Source organism: Podarcis pityusensis (genome assembly GCF_964106645.2).
Source record: "Podarcis pityusensis genome assembly, chromosome: 9".
In the NCBI taxonomy this organism is placed as follows: Eukaryota; Metazoa; Chordata; class Lepidosauria; order Squamata; family Lacertidae; genus Podarcis; species Podarcis pityusensis.
Genome location: NC_138034.1, coordinates 78,102,513 through 78,120,583, shown reverse-complemented (window position 1 = coordinate 78,120,583; position 18,071 = coordinate 78,102,513). Strand labels below are relative to the sequence as shown.

The following is an 18,071-nucleotide window of genomic DNA, read 5'->3' as shown; positions in this document are numbered from 1 at the left end:
GGGTCCCCTTCCAACTGTCCCACATTATGTGGAACCTGTGCACAGAAGGGCAACCAAGATGATCAAGGCTCTGGAAACTAAGCCTTACAAGGAGTGCTTGAAGGACCTGGGTATATTTAGGGGGTGGGACTAGATGATCCTTTGGATCCCTTCCAATTATGCCAACCAGGTAGCTCTGGTGAATTTCAAACAATTGGGCACAAATGCACTTCAGAGCAGGTGAAGAAACATGCCTTGGAGACAGACACAAAGGCTCTCTGAAAGGCTGCAGAGCAGGCAGTTAAGGGGCTGCTGTGGAAGGCCAGGCAGGAGGGTTCACAGCCTAGCCTCCCCGCTGCAACTTGGCTTGTTTGGGATTGTGGCCAGGCCAGCAGGGGGAGGGGTACTTCTAGCACAGGCCACCCCCACCCCCCACTGGCCAGGCCCCCCCTCCTCCTACTAGTTGGAACTAAAAACATAAGCAGGGCCTGCTGGGTCAGACCACTGGCCCACCTGGAGCAGCAGCCTGTGGGAAACCAGCAAGCAGGATTCGAGCACAAGAGAGACTGGGCTCCTAAGTTTCATCCCTTTTAATAAGTCACAAAACCAAGAAATTAAAACAACCAAAATACAACAGTAGGAGAGCACAACACCCGTTTCACAGAAAGATGGTCCCTGGTACAGCTTCTTAGGAAGCAAAAACCCTGTGGGACATCAAAGGGGGGGGAGGCAGAGATCCGGGATATGAGATCAAAGGGGGTACACATTTGGCCACATTCAAAAGGTGGGGAACCACAGAGTCTGTGTCCCTCCGAGACTGAGCAGGAGGGAGGTATTCCAAAAGGTCCTTTGCTCCCACACGGAGCATCCTTCACATTTATCAGTCCGAATCTGCTAGGAAAGGGGGGCAGTCTGCCTGCCTTCTCCTGTCCAAAGAGCAGCTGCAGGGATTGAAATGGAGGTGGGTGGTGAGGGGAACAGGTCACCCCCCAGTAAACATTCCAGGTGCTGCCGCTGCAGCTGGCAAGGGGGCTCCATGTGCCAAGGCACCACCCCTCACTGGGCACTTTGGCACGTCCTTCACAGCAGGTCCCAGGGACAGGCGCTCACGGCCCCCTCGGGCAACATGGCTGAGCCTGAGTGGCTCAGGCAGAGTGGCAGAAGGGCCTCTGCAGAGAGGGCGGCAGGCAGGCAAACTGAACTTTCCAGTACGCATCACACAGGCACAGTCGGGGGCTTCTCTAGGCCCTGGAAACCAGCCCTGCGGCCTCTCTCACAGCCCCCTGCTTCTCCCTGGCCACCAGAAAGCCAGAGGGACCCTCTGGTCTCCCAACATAGGAAGGAGTTGCTCAGCCTGGCCTTCTGCCAGGAGCATCAGCAGCAGCCCAGCTGGCCCCCAGACAAACTTGCCCTGGCCCCAGAGAGATCTCAGCAGCCTGGCTGCAGTGGGGCAGCCACTTCCGGAGAGCCATCCGGCAAGAGTGAGCTGGACGCCCCCTTCTAGATGGAGGTTTCGTCACACTTGGCCAGGGGGACCCCTGCCAGGTAGATGCGGGCCTGCTCCGTGTCCAGCTCGTTGATGTAGAGGTGGGGGTAGCCGTTGAGGCTGCCGTTCTTCTTGCTGTTGGCCAGCGGGTGGCGCTCATCCTCGGGGGAGCTGGGCGTCTGGGGCTCGTGGCTGCAGCTGGTGGTGGTCGACTGCATCAGGTCCAGCCCGTTCCGCTCGCGGCAAATCAGCTCCCGCTGGAGGCGCTCCCTCCGCCGCCGCTCGTGCACGAGGAGGCAGCCGCTGCTCACCAAGACGCCCAGCACAAAGCAGAGCACCCCCACCAGGACGCTGTAGCTGCGCTCCTCTGAGCGAGGGGCACTGCTGGCCCCCCGCCCGCCAAGCACCAGGCTGTAGGCAGCCACCACCCCACCCACCCCACGCTCTGTGCAGCGGCAGGTGTACTCGCCCAGCGTGGCTGCGGCAGCCGTGAACTCCAGCCCATCCCTGCGCAGGACGTAGGCGGAGGTGTCTTGGGAAGGCCTCTGCCACTCGCAGCTGGACCAGGCAGACTGTGGGGCGCAAGGCAGGACCACGCGGGCAGACAGGGGGGCCAGGATTTCGACCACCGGGGCAGCCTCTGTCGGGGAAAAGGCAGGCAAGGGAGTCAGAGGGCAGCAGGAACTGAGGAGGGGGTGGAAGCACCAGGACAGCCCATGAGCAGAGGCTGAGGTGCCCATCCCCCCAAATCTTCATACTGTGGCAGCTGATGCCCAGGCGGCACCCCACCGAAACCTTCCCCGCTTCACAATTCCCCCACTAGCCCCCCACAGGTCATCTCTCCCTGGGCACTTCCTCTCTGCAGGAGAAGGTCGGACGCACCTGCAAGGCCTTCCTCCGTGGGGCACAGCGCCAGCACCTTGGTTGCCGTCATATCCTGGACCAGGCTGAGGAGAGGGAAAGGGGGCAGTTGCTGAGCAAAGCAGCTGGGCAAAGAGGCAGCCTTCCGAGAGGCCCAGCACCCAACGAGCCTCCTGCTTTGAGAGAAGGCTCTGCTTGCTGCCCGCTGGCAGTGCACAGTGATGTCCTTTTAAAATGTGGTTTGGGGGGGGGGGGCTATTGGGTTGGTTTTATTTTTATTAGGTATTTTGTGGTTTTATATCTTGATTTTATTTTATGAATCGCCCTGAGACCTCCCAATATAGGGCAGTATATAAGTTCAATAATTAATAGTAATAATGTCCGTGGTGACCTCCCCAACCCCAACACTGGCTGGCAGCAGAGTCTATCCCTCCAGGCTCCCCCAACTCCAAGCAGAGGTGCTCCTGAAGCTGCTTTCGCAGCTGGGCCCCCAAGCCCCCACCCTCACTCACCCAGCCTGCCCGTGGTGGTCCCTGCAGGCCCCCTGCTCCCTGCTCCAAGCACAGGCTGGGTCTCTGGCCAGGACACACTGCTGGCATGTCCTGTACGTGGCACAGGTGGAGGTGCTGATCTGGGTCACTTCGCTGTCGGAAGCCACAAAGAGCCAGTTCTGCAGAGGAAGCAAGAAGAGAGAGTTGCTCATTGGGAGATTGGGGGTGTCCCAGGGAGGGAGTCTGCAAAGATGCATTTGAGGAAAAGGTCCCTCAGGTGCGCAGCATCTCCCACATGGGGCCAGCTGTGGCCATTGGGGGGCAAATGCGGAGCAGCCATTCTGCAGAGACAGAGGAGCACAGTTGGGAGGATCAGGAACTGTTCCCTTTCCAAGAAGGAAGGAGGGGCAGTTTTCCCTGTTCCCTCAACAGGCCGCCATCCTGGCTGTTTGGGGAATGGTCCTTCCATAGCAGTTCACAGCCCCCCCCCCAAAAGCTGCTTTGGCAACCAGTGAGCTCCCAGTTCAGCTTCCCACTGTCTGGCAGGGGCCACGAAGGGCTGGACCCTGAAGAGGAGCCAGGCCCCCCCCTTCCTCCAAAAGGAGGGCAAGGAAGGCCAAGTCCAGCCCTTTTGGATGGGGGTCCCAGGGCCAGAGAGAGAAGATCCCATTGGCCCTTGTCCCCCTTGAGCCTTCTGGGCCAGGCCAGACCCACCAGCCACTCACCTGGTGGAGCTGCAGGTTGCGGATGGGCTGAGGCTCAGCAAACAGCTCCAGGTCCTCTATCACCCGGGAGGTTTCTTGGCTGGTCCTGACCACCTTGTGCAGGTGTCCGTCCTCTGGGGAGCAGAAGGGCAGTTCAGCCTGGCCCCCTCCGATACCTGCCTCCCCACTTGGCATGCCTACCTGCTGCCCAGCCACCTCCTTACCTGTTCCCAGGTACAGGACATCATACTCTTGCCCAGAGAGCGCCCTGACCCGGTGGGCAGCCAGCCGGCAGTACTGGGTGTTCAGCTGGACCAGCAGCGGAGAGCCCTGCTGCGGGTGGACAGGCTCGTCCATGAGAGGATGGTCACGAACAAAGGTCAGGACTCGGTCTGGGAGGGCCAGCGTGGACCCAATCCCCTCCAGCTTCAGGCTGTTGGTGACACACTGAGGGGAAGAGAGGATGGGGGGCTCAGGATCGGGGGGCTTTGCTCAAGCCCAGGGGACCCAGGCCACCCAGCCCCCAATGCAGCACCCCCCTGGGCCTCACTCACTGCCCCCGGCCGTGGGTCAGGAACATCGTCCTGCATGACACTTGTCCACTTGTCGCAGTCGCGCCGGAACTCCTTGAAGCGTCCAGCCATGGCCCTCTGGATATCCTGCAGGCTGTAGGCGCAAATGGCACTCCCCTCCTTCCTGAAAGGCACCAGCAAGGCAGCCTCACTCAGGGGGGCGGGGGGAGTGGAGCCCTGCTCTGCCAGCTGAGACAGCACCCCCCAGCAAAGCAGCCTCCCCCTGCCAGGCCAGCCATTCTGCCACTGGGCTTCCCCTTTCACCTCCATCTCGGCCCCCAATGAAACTGGCTGGGAAGGAATCCAGGAAAGTCAAGAGCAAAGTCCTCCATTATGCAACCCAGAAAGGATTCGTGGAGACTGACCCCAACCCCCAAGCAGGGATGGCTTGGAAAGGAGCAAGGAAAGAAGCTGGTTGCCAGTTGTGTGTCACAGCAGGTGAGTGGAGCCCCCATTTCCAAGGGCAGTCTACCTCTGAAACCTCTTTGCTAAGCAACAAGCACAGGAAAGAGGCAGCTGGCATTCAGGTCCAGCTTTGGGGCTTCCCCTCTGGTCTGATCCAGCAGCCAAGCCTTGCAAAGGCGTCCTGCCACTCCTTCCGCCTTCCAGAAACAGACCAAGCCAAGTCCTGCTCCTCCCTCTTCAGTGCTGGCTGCCTCTGCCAAGGCTGGCTGGCACTGTGCCCAGGCGTGGCAGGCAGGACAAGGTGTCCCAGCAAGAGAGAAGCAAGAGCCCATGTTGATGTTGCCGCCTCACCCTCCCCCCCCCCACAGAGCACCCACATCTGGGCAGAGAAAAGCCTGCCTGGTGGAGCAGCCCAGAGGGAGGCACCTTCCCTCCTACCCTGCCCGCCCCAAAGGTGGCCTTGCCATGGGTTTCGCCTCCCTCACCTGTGGGCTGCAAAGACCCCATAGAAAATGGTGGCATTCCAGTTGTCTGACGACAAAGTGACCACGTCCTTCAGGATGCCAAAGACGGTGCCGCTCTGAGGGTCTGAGCAGACCAGCTGCGTCTTGAGGAAGGTTGTCCACCTCTTCTGCAGCGTCTTCTGGCCTCCCAAGTCTCCCTGCAGACAAGTGGGCAGAGATGGAGGGGGCAATGCAGGCACAGCAAGGAGCCCCCACCCCAGCAGACATTTTGGGTTGGGGGAGATGGTGCAGGGGGACTGAGCCAAGGTGGTTGGGGCAAAGAGTGGAAGGCCGGCTGAAGCAGGAAGTGGGTCACAGGCCCATAAGGAAGGAGGACATGGGGCTTCCAGGGAAGAGGGAGAACCAGCTGGGCACCAGGCCTCCGCCCCAGAGCCCCCCACCCCCCATCAGGGCACTGACCTTGCAGACTCTGGCCACGCGCGCAACCTTGACTTTCTCGTAGAAGTCGTACTCGCGCGCAGTCTCCGTGAAGAAGAAGTAGATCTTGTCATCTTCGCCGTTCTCACTCTCCCGCACAAAAGCCGAGGCCACAAATTCGGGATCTGGGCAGCGGAAGAAACAAGCAAAGCTCCATGCAAGGACTTCTCCAGCCCCCCCGCCAGGCCCTGATCCCAAGACACCACCCTGCCCAACCACAGCAGCCGCTGCCTTCGCCAGCTCACCATTCAGCCAGGCCACGGAGTTTTCTGTTCGGATGAACTCTGTAGGGTTCCCTGTGGCTCTGGAGATGATGGGCTCCGTGGCCAAGAAGTTGTTGACTGTGGCTGCATACAGGACGCCATCTAGGGGGCAAAGAGGCATAGCAGGAAAGGGCAGGACATGGGGGGGCGGGAAGGGCCTCCTCAAGGCTTCATAGATGGGGGTGCAAGTGGCCGCACCCCAGCAGAGCGGCCAGGCTGAAGACGAAAGGGGAGGAGCCAAGAGGGGCAAAGGGCAGGGAAGGATCTGGCCCCCACCCCACAACAGAAGCAGGAACAAGGGGCTTGGCACTCCCCAGCCACCCATGGAGGCCCCTGAGGTGGCCCCTGGCTTGTGGGTGCTGCACTGTTCTGCCAGACCCTCACAAGCCCCCCCCCCCTTGATGTGCCCCTCCCACCATACCTGCCATGATGGCTGCAGACGGCTGCAGGGGCTCAAAGGGGCACCTCCCCCGCCCGCTCTCCTGCCGCTCCACAGTGCGGAAGTCGCTCACTTTCTGCAAGAGAGGAAGGACCCCCCAGCCATGTCTGCACGTGAATGGCATGGAAGGGGGTGTGGGGCCCCTACCCTCTGAAACCCTCCAGCAGGTGCCAAGGGGTTTTGCGGAGTTGCCCCTCCCCAAGGCTGAAAGACATCTGTCCCAGTCAGGGTGGAAGCAATACAGACCCCCCCCCCAAGTTGAAAGGTAGCGCTTGCAAGACACACACACACGGCTGAGCCAGGCAGCCACTCACAATGTAGCCACATTGGGGGCTGAAGGAGAAGGTCCCACAGACAAAGAGGTGCGTCTGGTTGGCAAACTCCAGGATGCGAATGAAGTTGTGGCATTCGGCCTGAGAGGCGAGAGGGAAGCAGCCGTCAGCCGGGTGCAAGAGGGAGAGGCCAGGAACCCCCCACCCTCCTGGCTTTGAGGGGAGCCTTTTGCTCTGTGGGGCTCCAGGATATGGGCAGCTCCACAGCAACACTCAGAGCCCTCGGGAAGATGAGGAGGAAGAGGCCAAGGGTCCCCCCCCACAAGCCCCCAGCAGCACTTACCTCTTTTTTCCCTTTCAAGGTGCAAGAGATCTGGAGATTCTCAGGCACATTCCAGGCTATCTGGAAGACAGTGAAGAAAAGCCCCAAGGCTTGCCAGTGGCCATCTTCCCCTCCCACACCAGGGGAGTGGGGCAAAGAGGACCCTTCCTGCCCCATGTGGCGGGGCTTGTGATCCCCACGCAAACAAGGGGGAAGCAGGCAGGGCCACCATCTGACGCTCCTGGCCCAGCAGAGGCACCTTGGCCAGGATGGCAGAAACACCTCCCCCCACCAAAAAAACCCACCGCCTTGCCCCGCCCCAATTGCTCCCTGCCCAAGCGACAGAGGTAAAAGGAGGGCAGGGGCCACAGGGCTCAGGCCCCCCAGCCATCCCTGGGGACTCGGCTGCCACCCAGCTCACCTTCTTGGCCCCCTGACTGATGGTGCCCACAGGCAGGGCGAGGAGGGTGTCCTTGGCTCCCACGTAGAGCGTGTGGGATCGGGGATCCACCCGGAAGGTGCTGTAGTTGGAAATGGCCTCGTGAGAGAATCGCTGCACCAGACCCTCCACCTCTGCAAAGAGAGCACCCGCGGGTGACTGGCCGGCACACAGCACCCAAGGCGTATGCCAGGCATGGGGGCAGCAATTCAAAGGTGGGGAGCAGCCAAAGACATGCAAGCCCCCGGCCAATGCCAGGAGGGGCCAGCTCTGCCCCCCTCCCCACAGTGCATTGAAAGACGCAGCATAGGAGAAGGAGTTGGGGGGCAGGAGTGCCTCCTTTAGCCCTGGGGAGGCATCGCCCCAGAGCCTCCATCCCCACAGGGCTTGTGTGCAGCCCTGGGCAGAGAGGGGACTGGGCACGTCCAGACAGGAAGGCCACCCTCCCTCCCATGTTACTGGGTGTTACTGGGTTATTGTTCTTATTTTGACTTTATATATTGTGATATTTTCTGTGAACTGCCCAGAGACATCCAGCTATAGGGAGGTATAAAAATTCAGTAAAAATAAAATAAATGGTGGCAGCAAGCATCACCTCCAGCCTTCGCCCTCCAAGGAGTGGGGCCACAGCCTGTGCCAGCTGCACCCACCCAATGCCAGCCATGCCTGGGTGCCACCTGCCCTATGTCCAGAGCTGCCCGGGCACAGAGGCAGTCGCCACGCTCAGCGCCCAGTCCTGGACCACTTGCAGGGTTGCCTGAGTAGCTCATCCGCAGCCTCTTAGGCCAAGGGAGGACCCAGCAGATGACAGTCCTCTGGCCATGCTGCTCTCGCCCCAAGAAGGGCTGCAGGCTCCCCTCATCTCCTGCTGTGGGGCCTGGCTCTCAGCGACTGGCTGGATGTGGGGCACCACAAGTTCCTGCTTGCTGTGGGGTGGGGGTCCCTGGGGTGGGGAGCGAAAGAGGGGCCTCATGGGGAAGGGCTGGGCTTTTGCTGCAGAATCAGCCACTTTCAACAGGATGTGCTTTAATTGCTGCTTTCCTTTCCTTTTTCGCATAGCAGTTGGTGGGGTCCCTATTTTGCTATAAAGGGCAAAGAGAAAGGCCCAACAAAGAGAAGGCTGTTGGGGGGCAGTTATCAGGACATTTCTCAGCCCCCCTCAAAGAGCAGGAAGAAAAGGGGCAGCGCTGCCAGCAGGAAGCTTCCAAGAAAGATTATTAGGCTGACCTTTGGCAGCCACCGACTTCTCAGCAAACATCCCAGGAGGCTCTTGGCAGGGGAAGGGCGTTGCAGGAAGGGCCAACAGAAAAGGGCAGCAGCACAGAGACTGCCTGCCAGTCGCCTTCAGGGACTGCCAGCCAGGTGGGCAGCTGGTGGCACTTGCAGAGGAGACCTGAACCTCCCAACCCTCAGCTTCACCGGATGCCCAGAACTCCCAGGGTTAAGAGAAAGAGAGGAGAACATTGTTCTGCCCATGTTCTCCCGGCCAGGCCTGGCTCTATGCACCTCTTCCATGCCCCACTTCCCTTGCCTTTTCCCTAAACAAAAAAGTCCTTTCCTCACAGGAGAGTCAACCCCCCGCCCCCCGCGCAGCTCTGCAATATTTCTGAGGGAAAGCAACCAGACCTTCCTTCAATTTCCTTGCACCCCAAAGGCCACTGCTCCCCTCCCTTCCCGTTTGTGTGCATGCAGAAGTGATGCAGACAAGACCTGTCCCTCCCCATCTGACAAGTTCCAGTGCTGCTGCAGCCAATGAACTGGTGGGAATGGGGTGGCCTGCCCCCCACCCACCCACCCCAGGCACTCCTTTCGTGGGCCCACTCCAGAGGATCTAAGGTCAAGGACCCCTGGATGGTTAAGTCCAGTCAAAGGCGACTCTGGGGTTGCAGCGCTCATCTCGCTTTCAGGCCGAGGGAGCCGGCGTTTGTCCACAGACAGCTTTCCGGGTCATGTGGCCAGCAGGACTAAGCCGCTTCTGGCACAACGGGACCCGTGACAGAAACCAGAGCGCACAGAAACACTGTTTACCTTCCTGCTGCAGCTATACCGATTTATCTACCAGCACTGGTATGCTTTCAAACTGCTTCCTTGTCAGCGCACAGAGGCTCAAGGCTGAGGGCGGGTGGGGCAGCCTGTGAGGGGGCTGGCGCCTCAGGGCCTGGCCTGGCAGGCATTGTCTGAGCACAAGCACGCAGAGAGCCACAAACAATCACATCTTTTGAGAGCAGAAATCTGAAGGAGCAGCCAGAGGCCAGAGCAGCGCTGCAGAAAGGCTTCTGCACTAACCGCCTTGCTGAGAGTGGGGAAGAGAGGCAGGGGCAGCTGCCACCATCGTCCCCGGCCAGGCCAGATGCTCCGCGGTGACAGCAGGCCGTGGCCAGAGTGGCATGCAAGGTGGCCAGGCACAGCCAAGTCCCCCATGGCTGGGTTGGCAGGGAGCGGCGGTGGCTCTGTAGCCAGGCTGGGGCTCAGACAGCAAAGCCTTGGGCTGGGCCCACATTCTTCTGGGTCAGGGCTCAATGCCCCAGCCCAGGGCCCAGATAATCCCACGTGGCCATCCAAGGCAGGAAACCATCTTTCCACACCTTGTTTTGAGCCCATCTCCACAGCACAAGCCATGGGGCTCCCAGAGCCAGGGCCTCCCTGCCTCGCCATGCTGCCCCACGGAAGGAGGGCCCCTCTCCCAACCTGCCCCCCACCTCCATCCGGGCTCTGCACGCCACGTCTGCCACCAGAATCTACCATGTCAGTTAAATAGCCTTTTTTCAGAAGCCATCGAAGTTGCCGAGAACTACAACAGCCCCCCCCCCCCATCTAGTCCAGCATCCTGTTCTCCTAGATGCCTCCGGAAAACCACAAGCAGTATGTGAGAACGAGAGACTTCTCTCCTCCCGTGGTTTCCAGAAACTGGCCTTCAGAGACATTACTGCCTCTGCCTCCTTCCTCTTATCTATCTGAATCTTCCAACATTCAGTTTCATTGGATTCTGTCCCTAGTAGCTGAGGAGGAACAGAGTCACCAGGGCTAGGAGCCTCTGAGAGCCCTCTCCTCCGCCATGAATTTGTCTAATCCTCTTTTAAAGCCATTCAAGCTGGTAGCCATCACTGCCTCCAGCCGCCCTTTACAAAAGGCCTGAGATGGTGAAGTCCAGCCATTGCTGGAGTTTGAAGTCAACAGAAACAGATGGAGAAAACTAACAAAAGGAATTTCAACAGAGATTAAATGTAAAATTCTGCACTTAAGCAGGGAAGAATAAACTGATGCACAAAAAACAGGCTGGGTGTCATCTGTCTGATAGAATCAGAGAATTGGGAGGAACCTTAAAGGTCATCCAGTCATATAGAAAGGAACTCAGGGTTTCGGAGGAGACCACAAGTTACAGAATGAGTCAGCTGCGGGATATGGCAGCCCAAAGGCCTGATGCAGACCTGTCCTAATGGACCCACTCGCTTTCGCTTAGCCTTGCCATCTCACCTAAAGGGCCGTGTCTAGGGCTGGACAAATGGGAAAGTGTCCAGAGGACGGCCGCAAGGATGGGGGGCTGAAGACAAAATCCTGTCGGTGGGAAGCTATGAGAGATGCTCCACCCAAAGAAGGGGCGACACAACAGCCACATGCGGGCATTGGAAGCGCTGCCACTTTGCAGGAGGATGGAGCAGATCTGCTTTCTGCTGCTGAGGGTTCAAATGACAAGGGAGAGAGTTTGGATTGAGACCCAACACTAGGAAGGGTGAGCCACATGCAAAGGAGCAGATTCTGCCTGGGAGCCACAAAGGGTGGAAGATTTAGAGCAGAGACTGGAGAGCCACCCGTCCGGGATGTGGACTCTCCCCCATCCCACCTCTGGAGGTTTTCAACCAGTGAGGGGGGACATCTGCAAGGACTGCTGTAGCTGCAAGGATCCTGCTCTGCTCTCTACGCACATCTGTCATCACGGCCCTTAAAGCGGCAGCAACACAAGCGGGGCAAATGGAGGCAGTGGCCTTTGCTTGAGTCAGACCCCGTTGTCCATCAAGCTCAGCACTGCCCACACTGACTGGCAGCAGTTGGGGCTTGAACCTGGAAGCTTCCACACAGAAAGCAGGTTCTGAGCCTAGGCCCTTTGTAGGGGGGTCTGCCTTGCAGCAAAGGGACCCCCTCCCCACTGCAACCATATCATGGGGGGGTTTCTGCTACTGATCCCCAGGTTGAGCGAGTGAGAGATCAGGGCCCAGGCAAGGCAGGCAGGTGAATGAAGAAGTGGAAAGAAGAATCAGTAGATATTGGGGGGCTTCACAATGAGGGAAGGAGGGTCCCTCAAAAGGTGTTCTGCTCTGCTTGCCCCCCCCCCCCACAACAGAAGCAGAACCAAGGGGCCTGGCACCCCCAGCCAGTCTCAGAAGCACCTGAGGAGAGCTCCAGAGCTGGAAGGACCCAGAGCATGTGGGGCTCCCCTCTCCTTGGGTCCCCCCCCATCCTGCCCCTTTCCCACAACACCCACAACTGCTTCTCAAAGCTCTTCAGCTCCAGGAAGGGCCATCTGAACAGCATGGGGGGTTGCATTGGGGGGGGGCCTGAAGACTCACTGGAGACAAAGGGAGTTGCCCCCACCCAGGAAGGAATCAGTGTCAAGTCTGCCATTTCAGTAGCCTTCAAGTAACCACTGACCCCCCCCCAGCACCCCCCCCCCCAGCAAGAGCCTGTGTGGGAAGCACCAGAGTGTGGGAACTTGATCTCTGTGGGTGATGGCAGTTCCCGATAAGGCGGCCGCTGGCTTTGCTCGGAGAAATCCCTGCCGCTAATTAAAGAGGAACCTCCACGGCTGCAAGCAGTCAGGGGCCGCACAACGGGCAAAGCAGGGCTGGGGGCTCTGGCGGTCCCAGAGAGGCAGCCCCACAGCCCCAGGGGGGCCGTTTCACAGCAAAGGGCCCTTCCCCGCTCCACGGCTGCCCTGCTGTTGCCAGAGGGAGAGATCCTGCGTCTGCTCGACACAGGCAGGCTAATGGAGGGCATGCAGCCCCAGAGAGGAAACAGGCCCCATTCCACTTTGCAGAGTAGGCCAGGCAGCTGGAGGGAGTGGGGCCAAGGGAAGCAGCTCCCCTACAAGAAGTGCCAGTCCCCCACCCCTCAAGACCACCCTCTGACCAAGGGGAACGGGGCCCAGGGGCTCATACATGCCACCCCCCTGTGCCAGGCACTCCCCAGTGCCAAGAGGGACTCCCCACCCACAGCCCCACCCATCTGCCGGTGGCTTGTTCCCGACACCTGGGCGGCCCCTGAACATGCCAGAGAACCAGCCTCCCCCTGGGGCCTCTTGCCAGCTGGGCTCCTCCCTTCTCAGGGATTGGCAGCCGCCACTTAAACTAGCCCCGGGCCACAGTCAGATGCACAGGCCACATCATTCCGCCTAGGCAAGAACGTCCCTGCCCACCTGGCGAAGGAGCGTCACCCGCCTGGCCACTGCAAAGGAAGGCGGAGGATCTGCCCCCGACTGCAGGCCTGGGGAGCTACACAGGAGGGCACACCCCAAAGCCATGGGAAAGGAGCACCCAGAGACCCTGTAGCCCAGGACAAGACCATCGGCGGCTGCCAGGAGGGTCGGTTGAGACATCTGCCTGGGCCCTGCAGGGCTGCTGCTGCCTGCCCATGCTGAGCTACAGGGACCCCAATGGCTAAGACTTGTCTTAAGGCAGCATTCCTACACTGAAATGTTTTGCCTCCCTGCTAAAATCTATTGATGTACAGAATTCAGTCCGTTTTGGCTCCTTATTCTGCAGGTATTTGCGGTTCCCTGTGCAGCACTGTTCAGTGGCTTGCCTAAACCCACAGCCCTGGAAACCTGGCACAGGCCCCCAGCCACCACAACACGCTGCCAGGCAGTGACCAGGAGAAGAGCCCTTGCTACAGTGACTCCTGCCCAGACAATGGGGCCCCTCCCTGCAGAGGCTCCTGCTGCCCCACGTCTCCTCAGCACCCCAGAGGAGGAACCCTGGAGGTGGTCAGATCAGGCAGGGTAAGGAAGCCATCCTGCCCCAGCCCAGGCCCCTTTCGGAGCAGCCCCAGGGGAGAGCCCAGCTGGGCACCCCAGAGATCCTGGCCTCCGCCCTCTTGCAGCAGAATCCCGGCACTCAGCCCTGCCCTTTCCCGGCAAGCTACTGAGCACCCAGCTGGATGTGGCCCCACATTCCACGGGGGCTGAGCTGCAGGGCGGCCCCTTCACAGCCCCCAGACAAACACCCCAGTGTGCTCCAGGGGCAGGAGGCCAAGGCTAAGGGCCTCAGGCACAACACAGAGACAAGGCAGGCCGTGTGTGACCAGAGGCCGGGGGGGGGGGAGGCCAGGCTCCCCAGTTGGGCGGGAAGCGGCCGAGTCCTTCCCTGAAGAGAAGCAAGGCCTCACCCCTGCCAGGCATGCAGCCTATCCCCACTGCCCACAAAGGCCGGCCAGGCTTGTTCCCTTTCGGAGGACACTGGGCACCTCGGCTCAGCTCTCCCACCAGACCTGGCTTCGGGAGGAGGGCAGCCCTGATCCAGGCAAGCCCTTGCCAAGGGAGCAGGCCCTCAGGCTGCTTGGCCTGGATGCTGGCTGGCTACAGATGTGAGGATGCCAGTCTACATGCAGGGAGTCAAGCATAGGGCCTGCACAGTGGGGGGCCCTAAAGACATTTAGTCCTGGGGACCCAAATGCCCAGGGTGATCTTGAGATGGAGAATGAACTCCCAAGGCCTCCCAAGGAGGAAGTGCTGCAGCCACGGGCAATTTCAATTAGACCAGCACTGTCTGCGAGAATAGCTGGCCAAGGAACCAACCAGAGACAGGGCGATCTTGGGCTTAATCCAAAGTGGTGTTAGGTGTTGTTGAATGGACTGAGAACAGTGACCCAAGTGCTCTCCCATTCGAGATAAGCATCAACAGGCACGTTTGACTTCAAAAGAAGAAACTTTCCCCAAATGAGGGGGCTGTTAAAAAGGCCGTGTAAAAAGGGCCATTCGCTATGGAATGCCTGGGGGTGTTTCAAAGCCACAATAATGAAAGCTAATATCTCCATATATCCGCAGATCAAGGAAGGCCAAGAGGATGCCAGCATGGTGAATGAGCAGAGTCAGAGCAGCTTCCCTGAGAAATGAGGCAAAAAGGGAACACACACTTTGGCCCAAACCTCTGGCCCACCCGAGAGTTCTCAAAGAGCAAAAATGTGAAATGGCGGATCAGCAAACAAAAAAATGTCCCTTGTCTCTCAGATCAGCCTCCATATCTGAGGACTGGAACATGACCAACACAGACCAGTTTTTAAAAAGAGATCCAGGAGGATCCTGGAAATTACAAACCGCTTAGCTTAAGTGGTGGAACATATTGTCAGAGACACAATGACCAAGCAGATAGCAGAGCAGGCAGGACTGAAGCAGGGCAGAGCAGATTCTGCGGGGAAGCTCCTGCCTCCCAGGCTGTTGTTGGGGTTCTCTGAAGAGTATCTGCAAGCCATGGACTGAACTGGCACCTCCAACAGACACCACACTTCAGATGTCAACTACCTGGCAAAGACTCCAGAGGAGTAAGAGGAGAGGGAGCCCAGGAACTGCTTAATAAGCAGGAAGCAGAGCGTGGGAATAAATTTTGCAAAAGGAGGGATGTAGAAAGTGGAGTCCCCCAAAGGTCCATATTGGGACCAGCGCTTTTGAACATATTCATATTTCCGGCAGGGGGTCGGGTGTGGGGCAAGTAAAGGGAAGAACTGCGAGCCTTAAAATGTGCTCCCTGTTGTTCGGGGAGGGGGGCTTGCATTAGGCACTAAACAAAAGCTCCTGTGGGAATGGGTCCTCCCTGGAGTTCCCAACTGGAGCTCTCCAGCATAGCAGGGCTTGAAGCAAGTGCTCAGCAGCTAGGCTAGGAAGTCTCCCTCTGCTGTGGGAGGAAGCTGGGAATCGCCCTCAAGTCCTGCACGGGAACCTCCACCCACCGGCTGGCTAGCCAAGCCCCCAGTGGTCTGATTCAGCAGCAGTCAGGTTCTCCTGATGGTCTTATCATAGAATCATAGACTCATAGAGTTGGAAGAGACCACAAGGGCCATCGAGTCCAACCCCCTGCCAAGCAGAAAACAAGCCAGAAGCAAGGGGGGGCATTGGCCCATCGCACTTGCCTTGCCCTCTGGCAGAACAAGGGAGAGGGATTCTCCTCCGCTCTGTTTGCTCCCTGAGATACCAGGAGGTTAATGCACAGAGAGAAAAACAAGAACTGATCACATCAGCTGTGTTTGCTGCTTCATCTTATGTGAGTTGAAAATAAGTAACAGTCTTGAGCATTGGTATAAAGCTTTAGAGTGTGCTAAGCACTTCCTGTACATCATCACACTTAGCCATCACTGGGGTAAAGCGGGAAAGTCGTGATGATGCCTGAGGCTACTTAGTCACTTCAGGCCAGAAGTGAGATTTGAACAAGAGACTTCCTTCTCCTGGGCCCCCTGCATTGCACTAAAGTAGGGAGGAATGCAAAGTTTCTAGATGTGCCCCCTGCCCTGGCTCATGTCTGGAATGCACTGAGTAGGACTGAGGGCCTCCAGGAGCATAACTAAAAATGCAGGGCAACTCAAGCAACCACAACCTGCAACAACGTCCTCAAGGAGGAAGCCAGAGCAGTTGCTGGGAAGGAACCAATTAGAGGACATAGCAGGACTTGCAAGGCACAGAGGGAACCAAGCGTTCTTCATGGCAGCCCTGGGCAAACACAGCCAAAACAACTGGCGGCAGAATCAAGCCAAAGAGATGCAACACTTGCAGAACGCTTTGCTGCAGGATTTTATATGTTGCTGTGCATTTACAGCCTGCCCTTCACCATGCAGTCCAAGGGTGGATGATGGACAACACATTACAAGAAGCAAACTATGAAACACAGAAATGTTACAAGACCATAAACGAACTGAATCAAGAGGAGTCAGAAACAGCAACAACACTATGATGAGAGGAGGGATATTCTGATCTCATCCTTCACCCCAAAAGGCTCATTGTTGCCTAACATGACATGAATACAGTAATAAGGGCAGGTGCTGCTGGGTGCCAGGAAGGGCATCCCACCATCTCAGGGGCCACCAGGAAGAAGAGCCCCCCTTTCTCTCATACACCCCCCCAGTGGAGCTGCCAGCAAGGCCTCCCTGCAGACCCCAACATCTAGGTGGGTCTGGACAGATGTCACTGCTTCAGGTGTTTGGGGCCAAGTCAGTGAGGGCTCCGCATGCCAACAGAAGCCACAGAAGATTTGAAAATAGACACACACTTATTACATTTGGAAAATCTTAATAAAAACATATTTAAAAAGCAAACAGAAGCCACAGAAGCACTTTGACTCAGGCCCTCAAGCATAGCACCAACCAGTCCTGGTATAATATGTGTCTTCTGCATAGTCTTCAAGGGCAGCCCCACAAAGAGCACATTTCAGCTGCCGTCTATTGAAGGGACCAGGCTGCGGATGGCTGCAAGTGGCTGGCGCAAGAGCATCTCCCTTCCATAGCTGGACCTGCACAGTATAGGATCAAGCCTGTCAATGCCTATTCCAGGAAGCAGGACCTGGGAGCAGCCCCTCCCTGCTTGGGATTCCCAGAGGCCTTTGGGGCCTGAGGCTGCCAGTTGCTGGGCATCCCCAGACAGAGCATGGCTGTCATGGCAGGAGCCACCTATAGTCTCATCCCCCATTAATTTGTCTTAATTCTCTTTTAAAGCCCCCCAAGGTGAGGATCATCACTACAGCTTGTGCCAGTGAAGTCGAGTTTGACCACATGCTGCTTGCTTGTAATTTGCTGTTTTCAATCCTACATTCTGAGTTGTCAAAGTGCTGGATTATTGTAACCCCCTCCTTAAAATTCTGCAACCATTCTTGCCATTAAATCCACCCTCACCCTTTTCTGCTCGATTCCTTTGCCTCTCTCCCGCTGCTTGTTGCGCAGTGCTGCTCCAGCAAAGCCTGGACGCCGAACCCGCCCCGTCCCACTCCTTCTATTTCGGGGGTCGGGGCTTGGCCCCAGGGAAGCGCTTCGACCGCGTCGAGGCCAACAAGATCTCGCAGGCTTGGCTGGCGGCCCGCAGCACCCCAAGCACCCCAGCGCTCCGGCCCGCGAGGGACCCTCGCCCCTGGGGGAGTCTTGCTCCGGGGCTGGCCATGCTGGCTTCCGAGCGGGGGACCAGACTGCCGCCCCCGAGCCCGGGCAGCCCCCTCCCAGCCTCGCCCTTCCGCGCCCAGCCGGGTCCGCGCAGCAGGGGACGGAGACAATAGCCCGGGCGCGGCCCCCCTCCCCTCCCCTCCCGGCGCGGCTGCGGCAAAGGCGCTCGGGCATCGCCGTGCCAGGCGGGCGGGGCGCCCCGAGATGCCGCTTCCCTGGGCGCGCCGGGCGGCGAGGGCGGCGATCCCGGGGGTCTTACCCGGGAAGAGGCGCGCGATGCGGGGCCGCGCGGCGGGCGGCGCCCCCGAGGACCCCGGCGGCGGCGGCAGGAGCAGCAGGAGGTGGCCGGCGAGGAGCAGGCGGCGGAGGGGCGCGGGCGGAGGGCGCCGCGCCAGCCCCATCCCGGCCACAGCCAGGCCCACCCAGCCGTCGGGGCGCGCGCGCGCGCTCTCTCTCGCTCGCTCGCTCCCGGTGCTGGCGGCGGCGGCGGCGGCGTGTCGTCGTCCTTCTTCCTCGCTCGCTCGCTCGCTGGCTGCTCGCTGGGCTGCCGCGTGGCCCCGCCCACTCCCAGGTGGGGCGCTGACGTCACTGGGTCCGCACTCCCAGCCCCGCCCGCCGCGCAGGTAGCGTCGCCGGCAGGAGGATCAGGTGCGGCCGGGGGCGGGGCTTGGCGGGGCTGGCTCCGCCCAGGCAGAAGCGCGGCGCCCCGGGAGGTTCCGCAGGCACCTTGGCCCAGCCTCAGGTGGCAAAGCGCCTTAAGGAAGGAGCCCCG

General features: G+C 59.1%; 1 protein-coding gene across 1 annotated transcript; it reads right to left on the bottom strand.

The window, feature by feature from the left end:
* Positions 1–554: 554 nt before the first annotated feature.
* Positions 555–17,715, bottom strand: SEMA4F (ssemaphorin 4F). The gene is made up of 14 exons (XM_081020787.1): positions 17,559–17,715; positions 7,157–7,308; positions 6,757–6,816; positions 6,456–6,554; positions 6,124–6,217; positions 5,685–5,804; positions 5,422–5,564; positions 4,984–5,159; positions 4,076–4,217; positions 3,746–3,968; positions 3,543–3,655; positions 2,839–2,996; positions 2,348–2,412; positions 555–2,105 (listed from the first exon to the last, which is right to left on the bottom strand). Exons 1-14 carry the CDS (start codon positions 17,698–17,700, stop codon positions 1,480–1,482), a joined length of 2,313 nt encoding a protein of 770 aa, XP_080876913.1. The 5' UTR covers positions 17,701–17,715; the 3' UTR covers positions 555–1,479.
* Positions 17,716–18,071: the final 356 nt, after the last annotated feature.

Coding starts and splice junctions, on each gene's coding strand:
- SEMA4F (XM_081020787.1), bottom strand. CDS start 17,700: ATGGGGCTGGCGCGGCGCCCTCCGCCCGCGCCCCTCCGCCGCCTGCTC. Junction 7,309..17,558: donor CATCGCGCGCCTCTTCCCGG/GTAAGACCCCCG, acceptor CTCTCTTTGCAG/AGGTGGAGGGTCTGGTGCAG. Junction 2,106..2,347: donor CACGGAGGAAGGCCTTGCAG/GTGCGTCCGACC, acceptor TTTCCCCGACAG/AGGCTGCCCCGGTGGTCGAA.